This window comes from Eretmochelys imbricata, chromosome 2 (assembly GCF_965152235.1).
Source record: "Eretmochelys imbricata isolate rEreImb1 chromosome 2, rEreImb1.hap1, whole genome shotgun sequence".
Taxonomy (NCBI): Eukaryota; Metazoa; Chordata; order Testudines; family Cheloniidae; genus Eretmochelys; species Eretmochelys imbricata.
In genome coordinates this window covers 264,924,746-264,939,078 of record NC_135573.1, presented here as the reverse complement: position 1 = coordinate 264,939,078, position 14,333 = coordinate 264,924,746, and the positions used below count along the sequence as shown (strand labels likewise).

General features: G+C 42.7%; 1 protein-coding gene across 4 annotated transcripts in view; it reads left to right on the top strand.

Annotated features, from left to right (window-relative positions):
* The window catches only part of SETD2 (SET domain containing 2, histone lysine methyltransferase), a 115,345-nt gene that overhangs the window by 90,778 nt on the left and 10,234 nt on the right, over positions 1 to 14,333 (top strand). For 2 of the 4 annotated variants that reach the window (XM_077808482.1, XM_077808485.1), the window contains exon 18: positions 2,813 to 2,866. The exons of the other annotated variants lie outside the window; for them this stretch is intronic. In XM_077808482.1, coding sequence (XP_077664608.1) covers positions 2,813 to 2,866 — 54 coding nt within the window. The remainder of the gene's footprint in view (positions 1 to 2,812; positions 2,867 to 14,333) is intronic. 4 annotated transcript variants of the gene reach the window in all.

Below are 14,333 nucleotides of genomic sequence, written 5' to 3'. Positions count from 1 at the left end.
TCATTTAATAATTCCCCCTGCTGTGCTTATTTAACACAAGAGACTCTCTTCTTCCTTGCCTCAATCTTCATTTCAGAAGAGGGCAGGTGCTAAGAATAGCCTTGGCATGTCCCTTCCAAAATGCCAGCTCTCACAAGCAGAGCAGCTTGCTTTCATCTTGTGCAGAAAAGGGTCATGTTTGAGGCACAGGAGCCATGAATGGTTCTCCAGGGAAGACTCCAACATTCCACTGCAGGGAGCTCTGAGCAGGTTTCAGCTGCACATTGTTATTTTCTTTGGTTTAAACAAACAAAACAAACTCATCTCTGTTCTGCGTGTTCCTTCCCTCCCTCCCTTCCTTCCTTCCTTCCTTCCTTCCTTCCTTTTCAGCTGGGTCCTGTCTATGCTACAGATTGAGTCTGTAACCAGGTAGGGTTATGGCTGGTTTTGAACATGGTTTGTGTCCACATACAACATGGTTAATACTTTGTTTGTTAGTATCCATGGCAGCTAAATGTTCTACCCTTGCCATAGGCTTAGACTGATGCATGGTTGTCTACCTATAATTGGTTTGGCACACTGTGTTTTGAAGTGCACACAGGACCCACTGATTGTATCTAGGCAATTGGTTTGGCCAGTCCTCCTTCCTCCCAATCCTCCCTATGGTAGGACACCATAAAGTATATTACCTTGTGTGATTCTGGTGCTACTCTGCTTGCGTGTCCTCCAGAACCTGTCCGCTAATGAGGCTGAGAGACGGCTGCACAGATTTTTTTCCCCCTGTGCAGCGATCCAAACGCAGGTAAGATGTTAGGCTTAGAACAAATAGGCGTTGACACATTTGTGTCATGGGAAAACCTTGTTGTGAGGACACAACCATGTAACTGGGTCAGAGGAGTGTCACGTATTGGTTTGAAAAACACATTTGTATCTGTAGAGTAGATCGGATCTAGGATTGCAACATGAACATTTAAGCAGAACGGGATTTTGAATTATTGACAAAACTTTACATTGAAATTTTGATCTTAAAAAAAGGGTGATTGTTTAGAGAAAATTTCAGTGACAAATTCATCCTGTTTTCTAGTCAGCTTAACAACTGGTTGAAAAAAATTAAATTTAAAGTTTTGGTAAACACAGAGAAGTTTTTTATGCAAGATGTTCATATTTTTCAAAAAGCTCTCCAGTTAAGCAAATCAAATAATGCCCAAAACATCACTTTCCCAACCCAAAACCAAACTCAGATCCCATTTTTGCATAGTAGTAAGTGTAGAAAGTGACCTTTTCTTTATGCTCTCTGCAGAGAAGCCCTCTCAATAAATTAGACAATCTAAGAAATTCTTTGAACTATTTTGTATTTATTGGCTGATCGAGAGTAGGACCTCATGCCTTAGGAGTTTTGCAGTACTTCAGTTTTCTTACTTATGTGTGTGAGTGGAAACGGTCAGATCAGCTAAGAGTCAGACTCAGAGAACTGATGCCGTATGCATATCTTGACATGGTGGACTGCAGACCAGCAACAGACAAAGCTTGTGGGAGACAACTGCACCAAGCTTTGCTTTTCCACTTTCTCCTGGTGGTCCCTCGTCTCGTCTTTAACCTCTCATTGATTCTGATCCTGTGTAGTTACAAAGCTTCATCCCTGTACAGCTCTGGCCTACTGCAGTATTTGCCATTCCAGTCTCAAGGTTCTTTTGCCCCCTGCCATTCCCACAGAATCAAAGAAGTGTGGGACTGAAGGGACCTCAGGAGATCACCTAGTCTAGTCCCTTGCACTCCAGGCAGGACTAAGTAATAGCTAGACCATTCCTGACAAGTGTTTGCAAATGCACTTCATTCTTGACATGCAACACCATGATTCTAGTCCCAGTTCTCATCTTCCTCAGCCCAGTGGTGAAGCTATTGTATCTTACTTGGCTGGCAGTAACAGCTTAGTATTCCAGTCCTGGGCACCTCTTAAACAGAGACTGTCAACTGTCTAGTGGGCTTTTTGTTTCTAACAAAATGTCATTAGCAGCTAAGACACTATTGTCAAACTTGTGATCTAACCCCAGCTCCCTAGGTGTGAAAAGCAACTGCATGAACTGTCCAGCTGGAGATTTCTAATGCAGTTGTCTTTGGGCACAAAGTAAAAGAAGGACAACAACTTATTTTAACTTGAATTTTTCAAGCACCTCTGTGACTTAATGTAGGTATTTCTTCCATCCACACCACCAGCTATTGTGTGATGTAGGTCATATCTATACTGGGGATCTCTGTACTGGTGTAGTTATCCTAGTGCAAACCCTCCAGTGTAGATTCATGGGGTTGATTCTGTTTTGAACAAGGGTAAGTTATGCCAATGTAAGTGCTGATTTCCCACTTGTGTGGCACAGTTATGCTGGGTGTTTGCCCTCTCATAGCTACACCAGTACAAATATCCCCATGATAGACAAGCCCTTCATCATGAAAACTTGCCACTACTGAATGTAGCTGGAGTAATTAGAACCAGAATAAGATCTGTGAATATTATCATCTCCTCCTGAAGGGCGTTCTAGAGTCTTGGACCAGCTGCCAAGAAAGTTCTGTCCTCCCTCTTCCACCCCCCAAATTTAACCCTTAAGGATGTCAGTTTCCTAGTTCATAGCTGTCAGAGTAAATAACACATTGCCCAAAAATCTTCACTCCTGGTCTCTTGCACTCACTCACCCATGTGGTTAAAAACTCATCCCAACTCCCTGCTTCATATAATATCACCTCTGTAAAAGGCCATGGTCTTCCAATGCATTTTGTGTATAGCATCTCAACTTAAGGTATTTTTAGAAAAAAATCCCCCCACCTTTGTTTTTCCCCCCAGGATCCATTAATGTCTCAAGATGGAAGCATAGAAGGTACACCAAATGCTTATAAGGTATTGCTTGCTTTTTCTGTCTATTACCGTACACATACTCTCTGCATGTGCTTGTATTTATACATTTTCTCCCTCATGCTAATGGGGTCTGTCATAGGAGACATCTGTGGTTTCTCTTCATGCCAGCTGTCAGTAAGGATTGGGGTGATAAACAAGGGATGGGCTGGTCTTGTGGTTAACAAGGACTGAGAGCAAAGGAGTTCTGGGTTGTATTTATGACAGTGACTTTGGCCAAGTCACTTAACCTCAGTGTCTCAGTTTCCCCACCTGTAAAAAGGACCTATTACCTACCTCCCAGGAGGGTGTGAGGCTTAATCCATTAAGGTTAGAGAAGTACCATGAGAACCCTGCATAGAAGGCTCTGTAAAATGTGAAGCATTTTCTGATTGGTTACTGGATCCAGTGGCTTTCCATCCCTTTCCGTTTTCTCCAAGCCAGAATCAGTGGAAGCTTCTTTCAACGCTTTTGCTTTGAGGAGCTGTTTGTTCTAGTATTAAATATAACTACCAGACAAATGCATTTCAATTCTGCTAATGTTCAGTCTCAGATCATTTTCTGTCCCTGTGTGCAGAACATGGAAGGAAATTTACTCATTTTCAGGGTACTAAGGGATTATAGAAACCTTAGAGAAATAACAAAGGTAGCAAAAGGTTGTTCTTAGAGTTGATAATCAGAGCAAACAGTTACCTGTTGGTTGTTAGTTGGGCCATATCATGTGAGTCCTTGGAATGAAGGATACTGTATCTCGTTTAACCTGCCATTCAAAGAACCTTCTCTGGAAGCTTTATTGCTTTTGTATTGTATGCCACACCATGCCCCTCTCCCCCTTAAAGTCATTAAAATAGCCAGCTGCATGTCAAAAATAGACCAAGCTGGAAATATGCAGAAAATGAGCTGTGCAGGCTGGTAATAGAAGTGTAAGGGTTTTCTTCCATTAGTGAGAGGTCCCCAATATCACTTTTCACAAAAGGAAAGCAGTCTTGGCACCCCTAAGCATTCAAAAATCATGAGCCATACACCCCAGAATTATGCGTGCCTTAAAAGCGTGAGATTTTTAAAAGTGATCATTCTGGACTCCTTTTCTTTGTCATCCGGTGTCTGAGCTTGTAGGACTCACTCAGGTCACATTTGCAGGCTTTCTGTGCAATCATAAGGGCTAGAAACTTCTTTTTAAATGAGAGTCTCAAAAAAACACCAAATATCATGAGATTTGTCATAAAACCACAAGGATTGGCAGGGCCGGCAAAGCACACATAGTTAATTTACACTGCAAAAGGTACATTCATGTGAAAACAAATAGAGATTTTGAGTAAACGCATGTTCCTAACTCACGTTGCTCTTTGTAACATATTATTTATTCTCTTGTTTATATGAAATTGCATTCCCCCATTCGAGGACACTTCTACAGTGTGTCTAGGAGAAAAAAATCTACAAATAATTTTAGGAAGGTTGTAAAAGGTGTATTATTTTTTGGAAGTAGTGGAGGTGTGAAGGGTGGGAGAAGCTACTATAAAAGATTAAATTCATAGTTTCACTTAGAATATTTTAACGGTTCTCGGCTATTTTTGGACCACAACCCACAACAAAATGGCCGAAGATTTGTTCTGGTGCCCCCTGTATCCCATAGTCCTTTGTGGCTGCAAAGATCGTGGGTATGGGATCAATTTTCAGCCACGTGTGAGGAGGTAGTGATTTTCTAAAGGGCTGTGGAACCAGCACTGCTTCCCCTGTCCCGAGCTCAGTGGCAGGGAGGAACTCAGAGAAGTTGCTCTGGGGCTGGCTGGTGGGCCATCAGTGCCCAAGATCCACATCAGAAGGGGGCAAGAAATAAGCTGGTCCTTCCCTACTGTCCCCGGGTTCCCTTTAGGCCTTAGCAACCACAATGTTACGGTACTCTCCCTTGGTGGGGTGTGAGGCACGGCCGGGCTGTGCTCTACCTATTAGAGAAAGAAAATGCATCTTTTCCAAAGGTTGCTCAGTTTTTACTCTGGACTTGTCGTTCCAAGACAGGCTGCTGGATGTACCCATTTCAAAACACTCTGTCCAAAGAGAAGTAACACAGAAGTAATGGTTTAAAATCACCGCCCACTCACAAGATGGGACATAGCGTCACCTCAGGAGGCTTTCTATTAATAAATAAATCCTGTATACCCATGACATACCCCATTGATTTTTATGCAAGGGGCTATTAAGCACTTCACTCTTGTCAGCCGTTTGGCTCAATTTTTCTGCAGTGCCCCAGTTGATAGCACTGGGGTGGGATTCAGGAGAGCTGGGTTTGCTTCCCCACTCGGCCACTCACCTGTCTTTGGGCAAGGGCCTACCTCTGTGTCAGTTTCCCTATCTGTAACATGGTGTTGATGATATTTGCACTCCTTTATGAAGCCTTTTGAGATCTATGGATAAAAGCACAATGGAAGAACTACGTGTTGCGTGTCAGACCTTCACACGCATTGTGAGGCAGGGGTTGACATGCACATCCCTTCCTGTGTGCGCTCGTTGGGCTTTGAGTATGTGGTGCATGCTTTGGAACATTTGGGCCTCCAAGCCTGTATAGGCAGAATGCAGCTGCTGTGCTGTTGAATGTATCAGGTGCATTCTGATACTCCACTGCTTTCAGCAGGATGCTAATGGATGACAGCAGCCCAGCACATTGCAGTGGGGGGAGCCAGCAATGAAGTGGTTACCATTGCCATTGTGACTAATACATTTACACTACCAGACAGAGTAACACATACGTGTACTAGGACAGAGTAAATGTTTCTCTTGGATATTGAAGAAAAAACGTTAGCGTGGATCCTTCTTTTTGTGCTGTACAGATTTAAAATATATACGTTATTTCCCTTACACGCTTCAACATGCTATTGGCTACTACCAGGTTAGACATCCGTAGGGCAAAAATCATGATATCTAGATACCACCCTGAAGACAACCCCAATGGCACACAGCTGCCAATGGAGCTGGCTGCTAAACAAAACTAAGATCCTGCAATGCTCATCAGTTTCCCTTTGTGAGCAAATTCCCTTGTAAGGTGCTTGATACAGAAGGATGGTAACTACTCTTTTCCCTCTGCATAAAGTGTTGAAGGATCACAGAGGGAAACTGGCTAGGATGCATGTCAGAATTGAGACATCACAGTTTAGAGCAGACCACTGAAATACCTGACAATAATTATTTGTTCATGTCTGATAGCTACAGGTTCAGGGTGTAAAGACAGAGCTTGTCTTAAAATCAGAAGAGTCCTGCTCCACTCCCCAACTAGTCTCTTTTAAATATTTCTTTGCAGTTGGAGAGACATACCCTTGTTCACTTCTTAAAATCTAAGAGTAAATACCATGTATTATCTTCATACGTATAAGGTGTCACAGTTGTTCAATTTACTGTTGCACCAAAGACTGATATAAAAATATTCAAAAGTTCAAACACTACAGGCCAAATTCTGTTGTCATTTGCAGTGATCCCACTGTACTGACTCTAGAATTTACATGTAAGGGTGAGAGCGTCATTTGGCCCTGTGGATCTTAAAATGTTACTGTTACAACACATGGCCCCAAAACATTCCTCAGTGTCAAGCCACATTATTGTATTTTGGCTGTACCACCAAATGCAGAATCTTACCACTGCACTTGGGCTTCATTCTGTAAATGATGCATTTTATTGGAACCACTTGCAACCCACTAAATCAAGTTGTGGCGCATACCGGCTGGAGTCTGTAATTATGTGTTATTTGAGAAGCTTTGCTAGCTCTGGAGGGTAACAACCAGCCTTAGCGTGGCACTGCAGACTTCAAATTTGGCTTTAATTATTAATTCTCAGTTCATAAAAGTGCCCATCAAAGAGGCTCTGGTTGCATTAGTTTGAACATGATGTTGAGTTGCCATGTGGGGGGAAAATAGGCTGAATTCTGTACCAAGAGAGTTGGCTTGAAGCCAGTTCCAGCAGCAGGGTATGGAGTAATTTGCACTTCGGGATTTGTCTTTTTGGCAGCAATATAACCTCCTGCCTGTGTTTACTGACACAATCGGATACCTAGATGCAAGTAGATTTTTCCAAACATACATAGACTCCATTGTGAAATCTGACTATAGTCTGTTCTCTGGATTTTCTCTATGTGGTATCTCATTTACCTTTTGTGCTTTGTAGAGGATCAAAATTGACTCATCTGCTCTTCATTATTAACCCTTTGATCTGGGTACCATAGATGAGGGAAATGAATGAGCTTTGATGTTCAGCCAGCAAGTAGAATATACAGTTACTAACACTGATTCACTTTGTTTAAGAAAGCTCTCAACAATAAAACTTAAAAGCCCATAACTGCCTCACTTCTATGTGAAAATGTTATTTAAACCCAGCATTCATTTTATTACAAAACACTTACGTCTCGCTTCCGAATATAAAATCCCACCTCCTTGCAAATGTGTACACATTCTTTTGGTAAGTTCAAAACTCTCTTGGTTTGGGGGAGAAAAGTCGTATTTGCTTTGATCCTAAAAGAAGGAGCACTTCCATTGGTACAGCGGGGCTAGGGCACTGGATTTAGGGGGCAGGAGAATGGAGGTGCTATTCCCGCCTTGCTGTTCGCCTCTTGGATGACCTTGGGCAAGTCACGTCCCCACCCTGTGCCTCGGTTTACCCCTCTGTAAAATGTGGGCAGTAGTAATCATGCATTCAGGTTTACAGAGAAGTGCGAAGTATTGTTCACCATTTTTCACTTCATTAGGCTCTACCAGAATGTTGACTTTGAAACACTCCTGTAAGAGGTTGCGTTTCAAGGACCAGTGCACTGTTTGCTATGGCAGGAATATGTATTCAGATTTGTTGTTAGCCCTTGTTCAAAATAGCCAGCAATACCTGTGGAATGTATTTCTCAATCGTTCTTTTAATCCACCCCTCTCAGTAAGTGTTGTTTTAAAACTTGCCACCATGTTCGCCTGCTCTCTCCAAAATGGTGTATGCAGTGTCCTGTGTAAGCTTCCAGGTGCTGGTCTGTAGCAGCAATTAACAAGCCATGGCTATGCAGTTATACTCTGGAGGGCTGGGGGGGGAGAACCAGGGGGCATATCGTCCCTCAGATCTGAAGGCCTGTGTCATCCAGCTCTAAATATACTCAGAGGCAGCAGTTCAGGAATGTTATGCCATTCCTTCATGCGTGACGTGCAAGCTGACTTTTCACTTAACGTGCTTACAAATCTACTAAAAGCCAGGGATGTGCCAGGTATGGGTGGGCAAGGTAAGAAAGGGTGTGCTGGGCAAGAGAAAACGTTAGTCATTTACTAGAGGGAGAAATTAAGGCTGAAGTCTTTGACTGTCTATTTATTATTCCCTGAGCTCACCTCCACTGTTGTGTAATTCAGACTGTAAGCTGTGTAGTCAGCATAACATCTGTGCAACATGGAGGTAGGATTGTGTGGTCAAAACTGCTGGTTTTCCAGTATCTATATGGCCCTTGCCAAAATGGGGTGAGTCGCTTGTTTGTAATAATCTGCTTATGCTCAGAAAAATGATCCCAGGCAAGGGAGCAGCCGCAGGCCTAAGAGTTACTCATGTGTAGAGCAAGATTGGCAGGAGCAGTGGTTTTTGTTGCCTTCCGTGTGGAGTAGATATTAATATTGCATTGCATTATTTTCACAGCTGGGTGTGTCAGCAAGGGACTGGAGAAGACCAATGGCTTTTGGTCACTGTCTAACAGCATGGCATGCTCAGAAACTGCTTTACCGCATTTTAACATAAAGAACGGTATACTGGGTGGTGATTCAGTGTGTCTGGCTGGCTGGCTCCCTCTTTTCACAGCAGAAGGCTCTTAGAAATTTCAAATCAATATATTCAGGGCTGTGACAATTCTCGTCTTGTTTATCTTTCTGCTTCCATGAAGCAAGCAGTGTTCATGCATCTAAGGAATAAAATCATAGAAATGTAGGACTGGAAGAGACCTTGAGATGTCATCAAATCCAGCTTTCTGCACTGAGGCAGGACAAGTAAACCTAGACCATCCCTGACAGGTGTCTGTCCAACCTGTTATTAAAAACCTCCACTAAGGGGGTTTCCACAACTTCCCTTGGAAGCCTGTTCCAGTGCTTAATTACCCTTATAGAGGGAAAGCTTTTCCTAATATCTAACCTAAATCTCTGTTGTTGCAGATTACGCCCATTACTTCTTGCCCTATCCTCAGTAGACGCAGAGAACAGTTGATCACTGTCCTCTTTATAACAGCCCTTAACATAGCTAAAGACTGTCACCCGGTCCCCCTCAATCTTTTCTCAAGACGAAACATGCCCAGGTTTTTCCCCCTTCCTCATAGGTCGGGTTTTCCAAACCTTCTGTCATTTTAGTTGCTCTCCTCTGGACTCACTTCAGTTTGTCCACGTCTTTCCTTAAGTGTGGTGCCCAGAATTGGACACTACTCCAGCTGAGGCCTCACCAGTGCCAAGTGAAGAGCAGGACAATTGCCTCCATGTCTTGCATATGGTGCTCCTGTTAATACACTGCAGCATATCAGACTTTCACAACTGCCTCGCATTGTTGCTTCATACTCAATTTGTGATCCATTATAACTCCCAGGTCCTTTTCAGCCATTAGTTATGTTCCCCATTTTGTAGCTGTGCGTTTGATTTTTTTTTCCCTTCCCAAGTAAGGTACTTTGAACTTGTCTTTGTTGAATTTCATCTTGTTTTCAGACCAATTCTCTAATTTATCATTTTGAATTCTAATCCTGTCCTCCAAAGTGCTTGCCACCTCTCCCAATTTGGTGTCATCCACAAACTTCATAAGCATACTCTTTACTCCATTATCCAAGTCATTAATGAAAATATTGAATAATATCAGACTCAAGACTGACCCCCCCCCCCCATAAGTCCTCCCTAGATACACCCTCCCAGTTTGACAGAAAACTGTTGATAACTACTCTTTGAGTATGGTCTTGCAACCAGTTGTGCACCTACCTCATAGTTATTTCATCTGGACTGCATTTCCCTAATTTGCTTATGAGAATGTCATGTGGGTCTGTGTGAAAAGCCTTAGCAAAATCAAAATAGATCACGTCTTCTGCTTCCATTTCATGCCCCCCTCCCTGTCAATCCACTAGGCCAGTAACTCTATCAAAGAAGGAAATTAGATAGTTTGGCATGATTTGTTTTTGACAGTTCCATGCTGGCTATTCCTTATAACCCTGTTGTTCTCTAGGTGCTTACAAATGGATTGTTAGTAATTTGTTCCAGTATCTTTCCTGGTATCAAAGTTAGGCTGACTGGTCTGTAATTCCTCTTGGTTCCCCTTTTTAAGGATGGGTCCTATTTTTGCCCTTCTCCCATCCTCTGGGACCTCCACGGTCCTCCATGAGTTCTCAAAGATCATTGCTGATGGTTTTGAGATTGCTTCAACTAGTTCCTTAAGTACCCTAGGATGAATTTCATCAGGCCCTGCCAATTTAAATATATTTAGCTAATCTAAATCTTCTTCATCCTGTTCTCTCTTTATTTTGTCTTGCATCCCCTCCCCTTTGTTCTTAGTATTAATTTGTTGAGTATCTGGTCATCATTAACCTTTTGTAATGAAGACTGAAGTAAAATAGGCATTTAACACTTCAACCTTCTTGATATCATCAGTTATTAGTTCAAATAGGTAAGTGAATAGTGTCCCTTGGAACTTGCCAAATGCAACTGTAGCTATATCTTCGAATTTCAACAAATCTGAGTCTTATAGTATTTGTATACAACAGACAGGACCAGTTTGCATTGCGTACTACTTAAGCTGGTTAAAGTAGTGCATGGGTTATTAAAAACGGTTACCTGTTTCTTGCTTCTGTCTTTGAAATTTTAATTGGCGAGAGACCCCAGACTGAAACCAGCAAGAGTTACTTTTTAAGGAAAGAGAGGAACAGATGCCTCTGAAGGTAAAGATCTGCACTAAAGCCCTGACTTTTATGATTAGGGCATACTAACTTCACAGGACCATTAATTAACCTCATCTGAAAATCCTGTTTTGCTTTTGAGTGATTAACTGGTCCGGATGATGTCCATGTCGAATGTAAAATCAAGATGATTTAGCAAGGCCCTTTCCGAAGGTATTTTTGGCACTACTTCGCTAATAAATGACTGGCAGCTACTGCCAAATATCCGGGTTTGGTTAGAAGAGTGGATAAAGCTGGACTTTGGCTGAACAGACCCAAAGCAAACTAGACTCCAGCACCCCATGTATTTAAAAAAAACCTGCGGAGATAAAACGTGCTTGTTGCATACTGCGTCTCCTTTTCTTCTTGGTCCAGGTGATTCACGGCTCCCTCAAGGCCAGCTCCATCTCAGCACGTCAGATTTACAGGGATGTAAAATGAAATGAAAATGGCCCTGCCAAATGTCTGAGAGCACGCCAGTCTGACTTCCCATGTCTTTGTGCTAGTGGTGATATAAAACGCAGTATAAGCTGGCTGTGTGCCATACCTGTTAATATTGAATCCTGGTGCTGCAATGAAATGTGATTTTTCCATATGGCAACCTGATATTTCAGACTATGAGCTCTCATTTTTAAGTTTTTAAGAACTTATGTCAACAGATTAATTGTCCCTTCACAGACTAGAAGGGAGAAAACAGGTGGAGTCAAAGAACTCCTTGTGTAGCATTTCAGGACACATTGCTCCAATTTGGTCCAGTTTGTTTTTCTTGCCTATGAGCCACCAGCCTCTCGTATCCCCCAAAGTGCCACAATGCAAACTAAAATGTCTCACATTTTCCACAAAGCATCCTTCTGTCACCAGTTTGTTGCACATGAGGAACTGAGCATCTCTGAGACACTCCCAGCTCCCACTGCTTTGTGATCCCAGAGTTCAAACTCTACCCTTCGTTCACTACTGAGTTGCACCATTGGGTTGGCTTAAAAGCGTTTACCACTCTCCAGTCAGATATCACGCACTTTCAGATGTATTTATACAGAGACATCAAACAAAGATCTATGGTACTCTTGAATCTACTCCAGCTATTCCTAGCATAGGGTTGCTGGTGAGCCATATGGGTGGGGTTCTGAACATGCCAGAGTGAAGCTGGGAACTCCTATCCTGAATTAGGAATGTAAGAGAATGCATATTAATCTGGGTGCCTGGTCAAATTCCAGGTGGAGCAACCTGTCTCCCTAAATGACCCTGGCAATTTCAATTGAGTACCCCATTCTTCTTCACCATTTCCACTGGGCTGTTGGGTAGCGTTGCCTTGTGCAGTTACAGCTGCTGCATTTTACCCCGAGGTAGCTGCACTTTGGTGATGGGTGGGAGTGATTCTTGTGTGTCTAGCTTGCATGTCAGTTGTTTTACATTTCAGTGGATTGAGAGGCCCTGTGGTTAACTGCAGGATGTCTACAGTGCCCACAATGACTCCATAATTTCTGATAACCACTAACTTTGAAACAAAGAAACCTCCCAAAAACCCAATAACCTGGTTATTGAACCTCCATGAGGTGAGCATGACCAGTCCAAATAATCATGTGCTCTTATTGCTGTACAGCTCTCACCCTTCCCTGCTCCATCCCTCACAACTGTTTGTTGTCCCTACTTGGTTGTGTCAAGCACCAGCAAACCTCGGAGCAAGGGCTGGGTTTTCTCCCTGCATTGTGAAAAGCCTAGCATACCTTTGGGTTCTGTAAAATAATAAATAGTTTCTCTCTTCCTGGTAGTGTAATGCACAGAATGATGCCACTTGTTTGAAAACATAATGCAGGAGAGTTGAATGCTATGTAAAGCGTGTTAAACCTGGGGAGTTTAGATGGAGTATTACATGCCATCTAATCCATTTTTTTTGGTCCTTTTTCTAAGATAGCTTTAGGTAGTGTCTCAGTGAATAGTCCCATTGATTATGAAAGGAGAGCCGTGGTGAGTCTTTGTATAAACATAACATCCCTTTAAAAACAAAGCTTTAGAAACATTTATCATAAAATAATGCACCCCACAGGTCTGTGTAGTTGGCAGATTGTAAGCCAGTGCTGTCTAATAGCTTCAAGCATTGACATCTCTCCCTTCCACAAAAATATGGGGGGAAGTATTGGGGAAGTGGGGCAGACCCATCCTGTAAACAGTGAGAAGAGCTTTAAGCACCAGAAACGAAAGCAGCCATGGTGCTGAAGGTTAAGGGAAAGAAAGTTAGAATCATAATTTCATTTGTAATAGCACGTTAACATACATGAAATAAAATGAGAAAAAAACTTCCAATTTCCTCCTCCTATCCTCTAGCTAAACATACTTGAGCACTAATAATGCTAACCACAGTAATCCATAGAGAACCTGAATTAGCCCTCTCTGAATTAACCAGTTGTGTTCAAGTAGCCAGGCTTGCAAATTTTAGCTTTTTCCATGGAAAATGTGAGCTTGTCTACATGGGATGTTGGTGTGCAGGAAACCTGGGTGTGAATCTACAGTGCTTTAGCCTGTCACGCAGTTGTGGCAGTGTCCACATGGGATGCAATGCACTGAAAGTTTTGTAGTATACTTTGACGTACTACTGTTTTGAAATGGGAGTGCCTCAAAGCACACTATAGAGCTCGTAGTGCACTTTAGCAGTGTCCATGTGGGATGTTACGGCTAGTGCGCTGTAGGTTCACACGCTGGCTTGCTGCACTCTAATGTCCCATGCAGACAAACCCTGTTTTGCGGGAGTGGGAGGACTTTCTCCCAGACCCCCTCTGCTCTGTTATTCATTGCTGCCTTTTCCCTCCAACACAGCAGAGCACTTCCAATGTTCCAATGCCACTGCAACAGAGGAGTTTGCATAGAATCAGAGTGTCCTGCATGGATTTTCTTAATAGCAGACTTGAACCTGGCATGCTTCACCAATGCAACAGCAATCGTAGGCTCCTCTTGCTATTGGAAAGTGATCCATTAGCAGGGAAACCAGGTTCACATTCCACTGAAAAATGTATGCCATAAGGGGCACGTGGTTTCCTGGAGTTTTCTGATCCAGTCTTGGATTCCCTATGGATATTTCCACTACTGTCTCCTTGGTGTCCTGTAGCATGAAAGGCAATACTGAAAACTTGCCTCTGATTGCACAGCATGGGACTTCCAAACGGTTAACAGAATGAATATATATGTGTATGCTCCTGAGCACAAGACCCTTTGAAACAGGACAGTATTTCCCCGTGGAATCAAAGTGAGGTTCATTATTGGTGTAATAGATCTGCCGTTTATCACAGGCGGAGTGCTAGCTATATCTAAAGTTCAGATTGGCTAACACTGTTATAAGACGGTTGTTTATAACTTTGCCAACCTTTAACTGTTTGGGCTGCAGTTTTCTGTGCTGGGTGGCTGCTTTAGGCTGAATTGTTTTTGAAAGTTTCAGCGAAGATGGTTCAGCCACTTCTGAAAACTAGATAAGAGAAAACACATTGTTCTTCTCTGAGTGCTTGCTCATGTCCATTCCATGTTAGGTGTGTGTGCTTGCCATATGCACTGGTGCCCGAAGCTTTTCCCTCAGTGGTATCCATAGCGGACCGG